General features: G+C 52.9%; 1 protein-coding gene across 2 annotated transcripts in view; it reads right to left on the bottom strand.

Annotated features, from left to right (window-relative positions):
• The window catches only part of OCA2 (OCA2 melanosomal transmembrane protein), a 65397-nt gene that overhangs the window by 30786 nt on the left and 19070 nt on the right, over positions 1-15541 (bottom strand). Inside the window, exons 9-18 of one of the 2 annotated variants that reach the window (XM_016200712.2) lie at positions 15062-15133; positions 13692-13757; positions 12923-12979; positions 11558-11682; positions 10630-10768; positions 10326-10458; positions 8628-8775; positions 6633-6690; positions 4013-4121; positions 1710-1837 (exon numbers count right to left, since the gene is read on the bottom strand). In XM_016200712.2, the coding sequence (XP_016056198.2) occupies positions 1710-1837; positions 4013-4121; positions 6633-6690; positions 8628-8775; positions 10326-10458; positions 10630-10768; positions 11558-11682; positions 12923-12979; positions 13692-13757; positions 15062-15133 (1035 nt within the window). The remainder of the gene's footprint in view (positions 1-1709; positions 1838-4012; positions 4122-6632; positions 6691-8627; positions 8776-10325; positions 10459-10629; positions 10769-11557; positions 11683-12922; positions 12980-13691; positions 13758-15061; positions 15134-15541) is intronic. The other variant, XM_087829214.1, reaches the window with a different exon arrangement.

Genomic DNA, 15541 nt, shown 5'->3' with positions numbered 1-15541 from the left:
TCTCAAGAAACCCAAAACACTAATTCAAAAAAATATATGCACCCTGTGCTCACTGCAGGGTTATTTACAGTAGCCACGGTCTGGAAGCAGCCCAAGTGCCCATCAGTAGATGAGGGGATAAAAAAGCTGTGGTATGTCTATACAGTGGAATATTACTTGGTTGTTAAAAAGAATAAAATCTTACCACTTGCGACAACACGGATGGCCCTAGAGGGTATTCTGCTAAGTGAAATAAGTCAGAGAAAGGCAAATACCATGTCCCTTCACCTGTATGTAGAATTTAATGAATAAAAATAAATAAACAAAATAGAAACAGACTCGTAGATGCAGAGGAGAGGAGGTTGGGGGGCTGGGGGGAAAGGTGACGGGATTGAGAAGCACAGAACAGTCACAGGGATGTAAGCTCAGCACAGGGAACACGGTCAGTAATATGGTAATAGCTCCATGTGGTGCCAGGTGGGCACTGGAAAGATCAGGGGGTCCCTTTGTAAATTATATGATCGGTGAACCACTAGGCTGTACCCCTGAAACCAATACAAAATAATATTGAATGTCAAGTTTCATTAAAATTTTTAAAAAAACAAAAGATAGCCAAAGACTGGGATAAAATATTTGCAGGTCATAAAACTGATGAAGGATTTGTATCCTGAATACATAAAGAACTCTTTCAACTCAATGGAAAGGCAAACAACCCCGATGAAAAACGGTGAGAAGGCTTGAACAGAAATTCACCAAAAGAGACTCAGAAATGGCTAATAACATGAAAAGACGCGGAGACACCCCATCAAACCTGCTGGAACGTCTACAACCAAAAGGAAGGCAACGGGACAGTGAGAATGTTGTAGAGGAAAACTGGACCCTAATCCACTGCTGCTGGGGGCAACAGCCACTGTGGAAACACTCTGGCAGTCTCTCTTTTTTTTTTAAATCTTCACCCAAGGATATTTTTTCCCATTGCTTTTCGGAAGGAGGGGCAGAGAGAGAGAGAGAGAGAAACATCGATGTGAGAGAGACACATCCACTGGTTGCCTTCTCCAGCAGAAGTTGTGGGACATTCACACCGTGGAATACTACGCAGCTGTAAAGAAGAAGGATCTCGTACCCTTTGGGACAGTTTGGATGGACCTGGAGAATATTATGCTGAGTGAAATAAGCCAGGTAGCAAAAGACAAACATCACATGATCTCGCTTATATGTGGAATCTAAAGAACTTAATAAACTGATGAACAGAACAGATTCAATGACATGGAAGCATAGATGAGACTGATGAATGTCAGAGGGATGGAGGAGGGCGGGTGGGTGGAGGGGAGAGAGTAACCAAAGAATTTATGTGCAAATATACACAACCCAAGGACACGGACAATGGTGGGGAGAGGGACTGGGGAGGGGGAAGGAACAGGGTGGAACGGGTCATTGGGGAGAAAAAGGGACATTTGTAATATTTTAAACACTAATAAAATTTAAAAAAAAAAAAAGAAAGAAAGAAATTCCATATATACATTAAAAAAAAGAAAGAAAAAAAAAGAAAAAAAGAAATATTCAGGTAGCTGAGATAAAAGCTGGGTTCACTTCAAATCGTCTAATTACAACCGCCATCGTTTTCCACTTAGTGAATCTGTGGAAAGACTTAAGCTTAGGCTCTCTTCATTCACTAAATAAAATATAAAAACTAGGTAAGAGATTGTTCTGCGAAAGTTCTGCAGTCTCACCTCCATCAGAACAAAGAGCGCTGCGAAGAACAGGAGAGTGGCCCATTCCACGCGGTGCAGAATTATCTCAAAATCGTGGACGTCCGCTAAAATTAGCAGCCAGATGGCACCCAGAATGGCAATCCACCCTGCAAGGCAAATAAACGGACACAGAGCCGAAGCTCAATTAACACCCTCGTTCATTTTTCATCTTCCGGTTGCCTTTTTCCTTATTGAGGATAACTCATTCTGCAAACTGAACATATTTTAAATGTACATTTATATTGTGGATAATTAGATGCCCATGAAACCAACACGACAGTCAAGATAATGAACCCGTTTGATTCCCGATCACGGGCATGTACCTGGGTCGCAGGTTTGATCGGGGCTTGTGCAGGAGGATCAACGTGTCTCTATCACATCAGCGTTTCTCTCTCTCTTTCTATCTCTCCCCTTCCCTTCCACTCTCTCTAAAAAAATCAATGGATAAAATGTCCTCGGGCGAGGAACAGGGTTTCTCCTCCCGCTCTGCCAGTTAGCGCAGCATCATTCTAAAACCCCGTTTGATTAAGGATTGCTATCTCGGCACTAAAAACACCTGCACACAGGCAACAGTGAAATTACCCAACAACAGGACCCCGAGGGACCCCGAGAACACCAGCAGTTTCCACACCGTAATCGGGGAAAACATCACAGAAAAGTCTCCGGAACCGAAGCCTAATCAAACACATTGTGAGAGAACCTAGGGGGATATTCTGAATTGATTATCCGAGGGGGGCTGGAACACAGCTCGTCAAGGTTGCAAACGTTAGGGCCAAGGTAACATTTTAAAGCCAGCTCACCAATGCTTTCTACGGTTTAATAATCAGTTCTCTACAACCCTAAAATCCTTACGTTGGGAAGAGCACATTTTTATAAACTTCGTGTCGCAATTCGATAAAGCCTGACTTGACCTGAAATGAGGTTTTGTGGTCTTGTAGAAACGGTCCTGTTTGGGTGCAGGGTTATCAGTGCCTGGGCCACAGGGAGCCTGCTCAGGACCTCCTGGGGGGGGAGGTGTTGCCTTACAGACCATTCAGTATGTGCAGTGAATCCTGCTTACAAAATACAAAGCCCCGGCTGGTGTGGCTCAGTGGTTAGAGCATCGGGCTGAGGGCCGGAGGGTAGTGGGTTCAATTCCTGGTCAAGGGCACATTCCTGGGTTGCAGGTTCAATCCCCGGCCTGGTGTGGGGCACGTGTGAGAGGCAACTAATTGATGTGTCTCTCACATCAACGTTTCTCTCTCTCCCCGCCCCCCCACTCTCTCTAAACGTAAATGGAAAAAATATCCTCACTTCTCGGGTGAGGGTTTGTATGTATGCATGCATGCATCTGAGTTTTGAAACATACCTGGCACCAAGAGTTGCAGGTGGGCCTGTGTGTAACCGCTGAGCAATCTGGGGTGAGCGCCAGCGTATGTTGTGAGCTAGAGACGCCCAAACGCCGATGGCTGGGAACATGACCCTGGCCCTCCCTTATCTGCTTTTCCTTCACTCTGCGCCATCTCCGCACACCTTTGGGTCCCTCGGGCTCCTCCTGTCTCCGGCCCAGAGCCCGTGGCCGTGGCCAGCTCAGCGTGGATGCGGCTCACACAGGTGCACCCTGACCGAGCCTGCCCTCGAGCCCAGAAGCCAACACCTGCCCCCACCTGGGCTTCTCTGCTGTGCGGCTTCGTGCATGGACCAGCCGAGCACACGTGCGAGCCGGTGTCCCACGGGAAGGGAACCCGGACCCGTGGGTGATGGGAGCCAATGGGTGAATGCTCCCTCCAGCCACAGGACCCCGTGGACGGTCCCGAGACACGACATGCCTCTTCTCAGACAGTCCTACGGGGATGGCAGGACCAGACGGCGCAGGCTCGCTCCTTTTAGCACTGTTTCCTGTCCCTCGCTTCTCGGACAAAGATCCCCCACACCTGCTTCTCTAGACTCAGGCGTTGAGTCTAAAGAGCCCAGGCGACGTCAGCCACACAGGAAATTCTCGCTCTAAGTTGGAATCTATAGAAATCACTAAGAACTTTGTCCTTGCATTTGATAAACCTCTATTTTTTTAGAGGGAGAGAGAGAAACATCGATGTGAGAGGAGCGTCGATCAGCTGCCTCCTACATGCACCCGACTGGGGATCGAACCTGCGGCCCCTCGGAGCCCAGGACGATGCCCAACCGAGTGAGCACACTGGCCAGGGCTGGTCAGCGCATGTTGCTCTACGAGAAGCTGATGCCCCTTCCGGCTGCTACGTCAAGTGAAAAGTTGAGCAACAAAACCCCACAACCGGGAAACTCACCGAGATCCAGATGAACGCCAGGGACGAAGGAGTTGAGGAAGAACATGAAGATGACGCACCCCAGCACCATCAGGCACTTGGCCAGCAGGACGCTGTCCGATATTCTGTGCTGTGGGAGAGGAAACGGTCATCGAACCCCTGCCGTGGTCCAGCGTCCATGTGACCGGAGCCACTCCGGACTGCTCCTGAGGATGAAACTACAGCATCGTGAACTTGAACGAGGGTAACGCGGAAATGTGTTAGAAGGAAAACCGTGCAGGTTCAGGATTGAGCGTCCAAAATCCTTACGAGCCCTTGGCCGGGGTCACTCCATGGTCAGAGCGTCCGCCCGCACACGGAAGGGTCAGGGGTTTGATTCCTGGTCAAGGGCACGTACCTGGGTTGCAGGCTCGACCCCTGGCCCCCGTCGGGGCTCGTATGGGAGAAAACCAACCCATGTGTCTCTCTCACATCGATGTTTCTCTCTCTCCCTCTCTCCTTCCCTCCCTTCCACCCTCTCTAAAAAAATCCTCAGATGAAGATTAACCAAAAAAAACCCTTACGAAAAATAAACACGGTAACTTTAAGATGCGGTGCGATTCTTCTATGAGCACCTGGAGAAATGGCTTTTTTATACCGAGCACATGAAGCTGTTCCCAGCCCCACCGCAAAGCCACTGAGGAGACACCACGTGAGGTCCAGGACCTGGCCCTTCAAGACACGTGTTTCCACGGGGACTGCATGTTCGTGGCGTTTTAGCTCCACTCTCCTGCCCAGTGTGCGAATCCTTGCTCAGCCGGGGCTGAGGTTGACCTACAGGTTCCTGCAAAAACGTGAGTTCTAACCCGGTCCTTTCCCCTAACGCTCTCGGAGGCCTGGGGAAGGCATTTAGCTCTTTTCTGATTGACAGGACGACACCCACGGGAGCCTGCCCTGGTCACCTGGGGAGGAGAGAGGGAGCCAGAGGTGCTCTGCGCCCTGCAGCACCTTCGTTAACCTCCCAGGTGCAGACCTGTGGCCCGTGGGCCTGAGCCACAGAGCGAGCCAGGGCGAGGGCCCCCAAGGGTGCTGTGCTCCAAGGTCCACGCTGTGTGGGGCTGGGGCAGGGAGTGAGGTCCCCGAGCCACACAGATGGGCACCTGGTGGTCCCGCCCCACTAACGAGGCCCCTGTGAGAATCATGCTGGGAACTGACAACCGCGCTGTGTGTGGTCCCGCAGGCACATCCGTCCGTCTGTGTCCACCCAGAACCGGAATTCGATGGACACGGACATCCAGCTGTGGACATGGGACAGTAAGCGTGCAGGTGCACACACAGCCCGCCGTCCACGTCGCAGAGGCTCTGGCTGCAGCCCTGGCCCCCTGCTCGCAGGCCAAGGGGTCACCGCCTCCGCCTTCCTCCTTCCCGGCCTCTGCCACAGCTCGGCCCGGCCACCTCCCCACCTCCGAGGGCCTGGCGCTGGGTGACCGAGAGCCAGGAGGAAGGGGCAGGCGCCTGGCCAGGGGCAGGGGAGGCGCAGCCGACCTCCCTGCAGCCACCCTACCCACGGAAGGTGGCACGACCACCGCCAGCCCCAGGACCGGGCACGGAGGGAGCAGGCAGCTCCGAGAATGTTCCAGGGTCACCAGGCTGGTCTAAGAGGAGGCGACCCGAACTTCGTGTGTGTTGGCTACTCTGGGTGTCTGTCCGATTTGTGCCTTCGGGTTGTTATCCGGGCTGCACGGGGAGAGCTCTCAGGGGTCCTGCCTGGCGCCCGGCCTCTCCCTTCCACGTCGCCCAGTGCTCGCCCGCCAGGTACCCAGGCAGCGCCAGGTCTGTTCCCTAACACAGGGCCACAGCCCTGCAGCCCAGCAAGGTGGGCGGGGCCTGTCCTGTAGCGGGGGCTGTTGCAAAGTGGGCGGGGCCTCCCTGAAGCAAAGTGGGCGGGACTTGTCTCAAAGTGGGAGGGTTTTTTATCAACCTGGGCCCAGAAGCCACGCCTTCTTCCTTAATCCTGCCCAGACTGGGTAAAGGGACCACAAGCCCCAACCCCCAAAGAACACATCACCCACCAGGACCCCAACACCTGCATCTCCTTTAGCCAAGGACCAAATGTTCCCGTCCTAATTAGAGAGAGTAGATACTCAATCTCCCTAGGAGAGGAACCTCCCAATACCAGGGAGACCCAGCAGGTCCTGAGGGGACCTCTCTGGCCGGGGACAGGGCACCACGCGTCCTCGGGTGGGCTGAGAAAGTCCACCGAGGCCGGAAGATGAGCCCAAAGCCCAAAGTGATCTTTGCCTCCAGAAGTCAGAGCCATAGGACAAAACACACACACATCCCTTCTCTGGCCCTAACGCCTGCCTCGGCCTCCACCGCCTAATCTGAAACTGGGAACCACCACCTGCCTTTGGGGATCAGGAGCCACTGATGTCAGCCAACCTTCCCTGCAGCCACGTGAACCACAGACAGGGCCACCCTACTGAGAGGAAAGGTCGAGTTTAACCTTTCGATTTGTGGACAAATAAACCTACCATGTCTGCAAAATGTGTTTCCCCTTAACTCCTGGAAATAACTTACGTCTCGTGTATGATGACAGGAGTAAAGAGAGAGATGGTTTTCGGTTATAATGTCACGCGAAACAAAGAAAAGGGAGCAGTACCTTTTTCTGTAGCTCCTGGATGTTGGCCTCCCAATTCTTATCTTCCTGTGAGATTTGTCTAAAGTGGAAGGAGGAGACGCGTTAGTTTTCTGGTGAGACCGAGCAGGGAGGTGAGCAGGGTGTGGCCAGCAGCTCGTGGTGCACTGGACACGTCCACCGTGACACCTGATGGGGCCACGTAACAAGCCTCGTGGAAGGTGGTCAGTTCACAGATTGAGAAACATGCTTGCTCTGTATTTCCAAAGAAAAAAACAACACACGAAATGATGGGAACGTTTGATGAAATGTGTGGAGCATGAGCACGGGACTCGGCCCAAACGTGAACGAGGGACTGAGGAGCGCTGAGCCACCCTTGCTCTCCTCGCCTCGCTTCCTACTTCTACTGCCCTGAATTTGTTTTTGCAAAATGAGGATTTGATATAATTACAACTCAGCTCGCTAAAGGATGGAACAGTAAAAGAAATGCCACTAGCTTTGGTGGCGATTTTGATTCACTAGAAGTCGATTTTGTTGTTGTTAATCCTCAGCTGAGGATATTTTCCCATTGATTTTTAGAGAGTGTGAAAAGGAGGGAGGGAGGGGGAGAGAGAGAGAAACATCAATGTGAGAGAGAAACACATCGATGGGTTGCCTCCTGCACATGCCTCAACCAGGGCTGATGATCGAACCTACAACTCAGATATACTCCCTTCACCAGGAATCGAACCTGAGACCCTTTGGTGCAAGAGCCAATGCTCTAACCACTGAGCAACACCAGCCAGGGCTGGAAATCAATGTTTAAGGACCTCCCCCTCCTCTGCTCATGGTGTCTCCCATCTGCAGCCCGGTCACCCTCATTTGTCCCAACCTGCTGCTCTGTGTTAACCTCTCCTACCGTCCCCTCATTTCTGCTTTATTTTATCTCCCTCTGATCAGGGAAAGGCAGCTTTGTGGTGGAGAATCTCATTTTAACGAGCACTCACGCGTCATAAGCATCAGAGGAGGCTGACCACGGAGTCCAGGCCCTACAGCGAATCACAGCAGACCAGGCAAGCGATGCCGAGGGCAAGTTTTAAAAGAAAATGTAGAAACTACCCTGGCGGCTGTGGCTCGGTGGTTAGTGTCGTCCCACACACCCAAGGGTTGCAGGTGTCTCTCTCACATCAATGTTTCCCTCCTCCCACCCTTCCCTCTCTCTCTCTCTCTCTCTCCCCCTACATCCCTCCCCTAAAAAAATCAATAAACAGCCTGGCCAGGCGTGGCTCAGTGGTGGAGCATCGACCTAGGATCCAGGAGATTGAGGTTTGATTCCCGGTCAGGGCACATCCTCGGGTTGCTGGCTCCTCGATCCCCAGCAGGGGGCGAGCAGGAGGCGGCCGATCAAGGACTCTCCTCATTAATGTTTCTCTCTCTCTCCCTCTCCCTTCCTCTCTCTGACTTCAATAAAGACATTTAAAAAAAAAAAATCAATAAACATATCCTCAGGTGAGGATTTTTTTAAAAAGGCAAGAAGCGAACTGACTACGCCCAGCTGTCCTTTGGTTTCCCTGCAAACCAACCGCAGGAAGGCTATCTCGTTAGATTAGCTTGTTGGGTTTATTACTCTTGCTGTGCAGCGAGTGTGACGCAGGGCAGTGGCACAGACAAGGCTGAGAGTGTCACTCAGCCCCGGTGCACGCTTTCCTCTCTGTGTCGCCCTGGGCATGTCACTCAAACTCTCTGAGCCCCGGTTTTCTCATCCTTACCGGGCTCCACAGAGCTCAGTGAAGGCAGATAAAATAACTCACCACAGGAGGCGTGGCACGGGGCATGGCCCAAACCTTGCTCACTAGCACGCAGCCGTGTCCTGTCTGTGGTCCCATGAAGTCACTTCGTGACCCACCTGGTCCGCATATTGTGAGACATACGGGCACAGCTAGAGCGGTGGCTGCTGCAATCCCACCGCTGAGCACAACCGGCACAGAGGACACCCAGTGCTGTAAGCCGAGTGTGGCCGAGCTCAGCCCCGCCTGGTACCTGTGGAAAGTGTGCAGTCTCCGGGCCAGCAGCCGCTCCAGCTCCAGCACCTTCCCCAAAAGCAGAGCCCGCACCGCTGTCTCCTCGCGGCTGGCCGGGCTGATGCGCTGTGCGGTCAGGCGCCAGACGTGGATTTCATGCTTAAGTTCTGCCATAAATGAAAGCCAGAGCTTGAGTCCCTGAAGCCTTAGAGGTCAGCAGACACCAGCTTCCCTCACCAGCTTCCCAGAACAAAAGACACCCCCCCCATGATGATGATGATGGGGGGCCGGGCTGATGCGCTGTGCGGTCAGGCGCCAGACGTGGATTTCATGCTTAAGTTCTGCCATAAATGAAAGCCAGAGCTTGAGTCCCTGAAGCCTTAGAGGTCAGCAGACACCAGCTTCCCTCACCAGCTTCCCAGAACAAAAGACACCCCCCCCATGATGATGATGATGGGGTAAGACAATGTGAGATATATAGATATATAGACTTATAGATGATATATAGATATATAGATATGTAGACTTATAGATATATAGACTTATAGATGATATATAGATATACAGCTATATAGATATATAGACTTATAGATGATATATAAATATACAGCTATATAGATATATAGATATATAGACTTATAGATGATATATAGGTATATAGATATATAGACTTATAGATGATATTTAGATATACAGCTATATAGATATATAGATATATAGACATGTAGACTTATAGATATATAGACTTATGGATGATATATAGATATACAGCTATATAGATATATAGATATATAGACTTATAGATGATATTTAGATATACAGCTATATAGATATATAGATATATAGACATGTAGACTTATAGATATATAGACTTATGGATGATATATAGATATACAGCTATATAGATATATAGATATATAGACTTATGGATGATATATAGATATACAGCTATATAGATATATAGATATATAGACTTATGGATGATATATAGATATACAGCTATATAGATATATAGATATATAGACTTATCGATGATATATAGATATACAGCTATATAGATATATAGACATATAGGTATATAGAGAGATACACACACACACACACACACACACACAGCACCACCACCACAATGGGATGCTACTCAGCCATAATATAAATGAACTGTTGCCACTTGTGACATCCTGGATGGATCCTGAGAACCGTATGCTATCTGAACTCAGTCAGCCAGAAAAAGACAAAAACCATACGATTTCACACAGATATAAAGCAAAGAGCAAATGAACTAACAAAACAAACAAAAGCAAACTCACAGACACAGACAACAGAATGGTAGTTACCAGAGGGGCAGGGGGTGGGAGGGTGAAGTAAAGGGTTAAAATGCACGGTAACAGGCAGTGAGCACGCAACAGGGTACGCAGACGTCAAGTTATAATGTTGTACACTGGAAATTATAGAATATTATTAACCAGCGTTACCTGGTTAACAAATAAATTTAATTTTTTAAAAACTGAAGAGGCACAGCTCATGGATTGAGCCCCTGAAAGCTCGCCGAGCGCCAGGAGGTGTGCGGGACACACTGTGGGTACAGCGCCCCAGTGACCGACCCCCCCGACGCTCTACCTGTGAGGAAGCTCTTGGTTTTTATGGCAACTTCCCCTGGGGAAAAATAACACGCTGGTGGTATGCTCGGGTCTCCAGGACGAGGGGCCACGCTCACCGACGATCTCACTGGGCTCCTTGTTGTAGAGCTTTCTGTTCCAGTAAAGGAGCCTGAGCAGCGGGAAGGAGAACAGGAACACAAAGCAAATCCCCACGAACATGTGCGCCGTGAATCCCGCGAAGTCCAGGCCCTGGGAACGGGAACGGGAGGTTCAACGATGGGCCTTCCCGCCACCACTGTGCGGGCACCGAGTGGAGAGGGTGATGAGCTCCAACAACGGCCTCCGCGCCGCGTCCCAGGCTAGTGGGCGAGCACGCGGGGTCTGCGCTTCTGGGAGGCAGCCCTGTACCCTGGGACGTACCATCTTCCTCAGCTCCTGGTTGGAAACAATGATGACATTTGGTGGGTCCCCGATGGCGGTGGCCGCGCCCCCGATGTTGGTGAAGATCACTTCTGCAATCAGGACTTGTCTGGGGTCAAGGTTGAGCACCTCGCATAATCTGTTGCAAACGGAGGAAAATGGGAAAGGGCCGAGCGCAACCTAAATATTGTTAAAGCACAAGGGTGTAAAAGGGAGGCACGCTCATGCACACACATGTGTGCACACGCACACACACACGTACGTGCATGCATACACATGCGTTGTGTGCACGTGTGCACATGCACGTTTGGACGTGCACACACGTACGCACATGCACGTACATATACACATGTGCGCGCATGCGTGCACACATGTATGCATACACGTGTGTTATGTACACACATGCACGCACATATACACACGTGTGCACACACAAACCTATGAGAAGGGCAATGCTGGGGGAGGAACAACACTACAGAGCCACAGGGAACAGCACGCACCCCGAATTCCACTTCTCTGAAAGTTTCCCCATCCCACCTGACCGTCAGTGTGAAATGTACCCTCCCCTACCCCCCCCCGACAGCTCTGGAGGCAGCACAGTCCCCTGAGAACCATGTGGAGGGCAGGCCCTGGAGCCCACCCACCTGCTTCCTTCCCCAGCTGGTCTCCCAAGGGAACCACAGCAAATTCAAACTCAGCCAAAGCACCCCAGGGGGCACCCGTTTCCCCTCCGTCTCCCCAGCACCAGCCAGGGTGGGTGGGGGCTCTCCAGCTGCTCCACCATGCCTGTGACCGATGCTGGGGACGTGAGGACAAGAGCTCTGGGCCCCTGACAGTGCGTCCCTGCAGGACAGCAAGGCCCGAGTCCCCTGACTGGTAGGCGTCCCAGCGAGCCCGGCCTGACGCCCACGCGGGTCACTTTGCGTACCTTATGGTCACTGGCGTGAAGAGCAGCGACGTGGTGACGTTGTCCAGGAAGGCGGAGAGGACGGCGGCGAAGAGGCAGAGCGTGATGATCATGGCCCACACCCGCCCCCGGGACAGCCGGTAGGCCTGGGACAGGCGCAGGGAGGAAGGGACAAGCCAGGGTCAGCAGGGCGAGAACAGGCGTGACTTTCCAGGGGGCCTCTGAGAGCCAGGGATCCAAATGCACACCGCACGGTGGGGCAAACCGAGCCCCTCAGCCCTGGCCGGTGCGGCTCAGTTGGCTGAGTGGTGTCCATGCACCGAAAGGCCACCAGTTGCTTCCTGGGCAGGGCACAGGCCCAGGACTCGGGCTCGAGCCTCACTGGGGGGCGTGCAGGAGGCAGCCGACTGATGTTCCAATCTCACATCCATGTTTCTCTCTCCCTCTCCCTTCCTCTCTCTCGAAAAATCAATAGAAATATATTAAATTAAAAACCATAAAGCCCCAGATTCCTGTCCAGCCGGGCGTGGCTCAGCGGTTGAGCGTTGACCCAGGATCCAGGCGATCGGGGTTCGATTCCCGGTCAGGGCACAGGCCCGGGTTGCCGGCTGCAGCCGATTGATGACTCTCTCATCATTGATGTTTCTCTCTCTCTCTCTCTCTCTCTCTCCTTTCCTCTCTCTGAAATCAATAAAGATGTATTTTTTAAAAAAACACAAAAAAAACAAGCTGGGGTTTTGAGCTCAATCCCCCCCCGGCGGGGGGGCGTGCAGGAGGCAACCGATCAGTGACTCTCAGCATTGATATTTCTCTCTCTCCCTCTCCCTTCCTCTCTTTTAAATCAATAAAAATATTAAAAAAAAAAAAAAAGGGATCAGAAGCTGGTGACTTGAAATATTTAGATGCTCTGAAACACAGAACAGCTTTGCCGTGCAGCTCTCAACCTGCCAGTTTCAATAATTTACACAAATGTTCAACCCAAGCGCTTGTCCTTGGCCTCCGTCGGCCGTTCGTGGAGAGGCTGGGGGTGCTCCCGGGGGCCGCGGGCTGGGCCCAGGACGGCCCCCAGCCCTGCAGAGGCAAGTGCCTTCCAAAGCGGGGCGGGATTTTTTTTTTTTATTGATTTTTTTTTTTAGAGAAAACCATTGATGTGAGAGAGAAACATCGATCAGCTGCCTCCCGAACGCGCCCTGACGGGGCATGGAACCCGTGACCTGCGGGCATCCGGGACAACACTCCCACCAGCTGAGCCACCCGGCCAGGGCGAGAGGGCGGAATTTTAAAATATTTGCTTTAAATAGTAGTTTTGCTCACTAAACTTGTAACAGCAGACAATAAACAATCAGGTAATTCATACTTAACTATTAAAGGCCACATGGAACCTACCTTCACGGCACAGTAATCAAAAAACCCGGTTTCTGAAAAGATGGCCACTAAGATCATCTGCGGGGAGAACAGGAAAGAGAGACAAGGGGGCGGCTTCAGCAGCGTCCCGACTGACCCCGGAGCGGCCGGTCCCGCCCGAGCCCCGGCCCCCAGGGGAACCGCCGCGTCGCCAGGTTCCTGCGTTTGCTGAGCAGGCGCCGCTCAGAGACCCTGCGCGGAGCCCCCTGCCGGAGGGTCTGGCCCAGGGAACGTGCCCCATGGGCCTTATCTTTCCGTCTTCTGTTCACAGCAACACCAGGCGTCGTGACTGTTCCAGGAGCCCACCCACCACTCGGCTGACGTGGGATCTGCCCGACCCGAGCCGGCCCCACTGCGTCCAGGCCCTTGTCCAATCCCACCTACCGGTGCCCTGGACACTGTCTGATAAACTGGCAAACACACAAGCTGTTATTTAGGGGTGATTCCCTCCTATACCCGTATAAGTACGGGTCCTTCCCCAATCACCGGAACTTACCTGGCTTATTACTTTGGGATATTTCATTTCCTATTTTAAGGGCAGTAACTCAGCGAACCTGCTGGTTTTCTAAACGGCGATGCTACTTCGCTATCAGACTAACCCGGGCACCGAACTCGGGGGCAGTTAGCTCGACCTGCACGAACGCGTCTCAGCCGAGCGCTCGCTGCCCGGCAGCCGGGCTCCGGCACAGTGAAGGGTTAGCAGCAGCAGCGGGGAGCAAAGCGCCCGTCCCGGCGGGGGGGCCGCGATTACCATGCCGAACAGCAGGGCCAGGGTCTCGAAATCGATCCACTCCACCACGTGCGCCAGGCTGGGCCTCTGCAACGAAGGGAATGGGCCAGTGAATCCCACAGCGCCTCTCGGGGGGCCCGCTGTGAACACCCCGCCTTCGCCCCACCCGCCCTGGGCCGGACTCGGAAACCACAGGCTGCCCTTGGAGTCGGAGGACGTCACCGCCGACAGCCACCCGCGACCCAAAGCGCCCCGGCGTCAGGCCTGTGCACTCAGCGAAATGGCAAAGAATTTCCTTTTATTTTATTGAGTTCAGAGAGAGAGAAAGGGGGAGAGACGGAGAAACACGGATTTGCCGTTCCGCTTACTCATGCCCGGTTGGCGGGTTCCTGCGTGTGCCCTGACCAGGGATCGAACCCGCACCCTTGGCGTATGGGGATGACACTCTAACCCACCGAGCTCCCTGGTCAGGACAATTTTGCAAACCAGATATGGTTGTTTGGTTACTGCCTGGCCGTTAACAGCAGTTTTCAGAACAAGCTTTTGGAGTCTACAGAGGTGTTTTCAAATCCAGTTCTGGGTGTGGCCGCCTTGGTCGGTTCCTGCATTTCCCCTCCAACAGCCGCAGCCTCCGCCTGCAGCGGGCACTCAGCCCCCCTCCGTCCCGACGCTCACCCCCACGTCCGGACGCTCACCCCCACGTCCCTACAGCCATCCCCTCGTCCCTGCCACGTGGGCCAGGCTCAGACCCCCGACAGGGTGCCGTCACCCCAGCTTGCACCTCCAGGGCCCCCGATGTCTGCACAGAACCCCCCTTTGTTCCAGCCAGGAAGGCCTCCTCTGGTCCCCAAAGGCTGACAGCACCCGGGGCTGGAACACCCCCCCGTATGTGACCCAGGGGCAAATGCGACCCCACGGCCTTCCCTCAGCTAAAATGGAGAAGACACTGCTGGGGTGTGTGTAAGAGAGGGAGAGAGAGGGAGAGAGAGGGAGAGAGAGAGAGAAAGTCAAAGGAAATTCTCCTCAATGCCATAAAGTCTGTTAGTTCCGCCCCGGCTGGCGTGGCTCAGTGGTTAGAGCATCGGCCTCTGCACCCAAGGGTGGCAGGTTCAATCCCCGGCCCAGGTGGGGGCGCGTGCTGGACACAACCAATCAGCGCGTCTCTCACATCAACGTTTCTCTCCCTCCCACTCTCTCTAAAAATCAATGGAAAAAAATATCCTCCAGGGAGGATTAGCCGAAAATAAAGAAAGGGCGTTAGTTCCCGAGGGGGGGCATGTGGAAATAGTCTATAAAACAGTGAAAACACCGGCCCACGCCCAATGCCTGAGCCGTCTCCCACTCTGACGTGCCGCCCGGGGTGAGGCCGCCGCGGGAGGTGTCACACTTACATCGCCAGTCACAGCCAGAGCCGCCAGCGCCGCCAGGGAGCCCAGCATGGCTGCCAGGGTCCTGTGCACGATCTGGAAAGAGACGGAGGAAATGAATACCCTGCGGTCCGCGGGGGATTTAAGACACACCGGAGCCTGTGTTTGCATGAGCAGCGGTCGGCGTGGCCGTTCTGCGCTGCATCCATGAAGGCCGTGGCTAAATCGGGGTCTCGCTGTTTCAGAAACTGGGCACCCTGAAGCCCACACAGCCACCACGTCGTTTTTATTTCCGAGTAGTTAGGTGCCCCTCGCGCAGAAACGGGAGGCGGGTAGAGAGCGTCCTCCACGGAAGCCCGCGGTCAATTGTCATTAATTATTTACCCTCCAGTCCCCAGGCAACGGACCGTTAGTTCCACAACATAAATCAATTCTGCCCAATTACGGGGACTGTTATTAAACCGAAGATACACGGCCAAACGCTTAACCTAATTGAGACTTCAG

The sequence above is a fragment of the Miniopterus natalensis genome, chromosome 22, assembly GCF_054644295.1.
Source record: "Miniopterus natalensis isolate mMinNat1 chromosome 22, mMinNat1.hap1, whole genome shotgun sequence".
Lineage (NCBI taxonomy): Eukaryota > Metazoa > Chordata > Mammalia > Chiroptera > Miniopteridae > Miniopterus > Miniopterus natalensis.
This window is presented reverse-complemented; position numbering and strand designations above follow the sequence as displayed.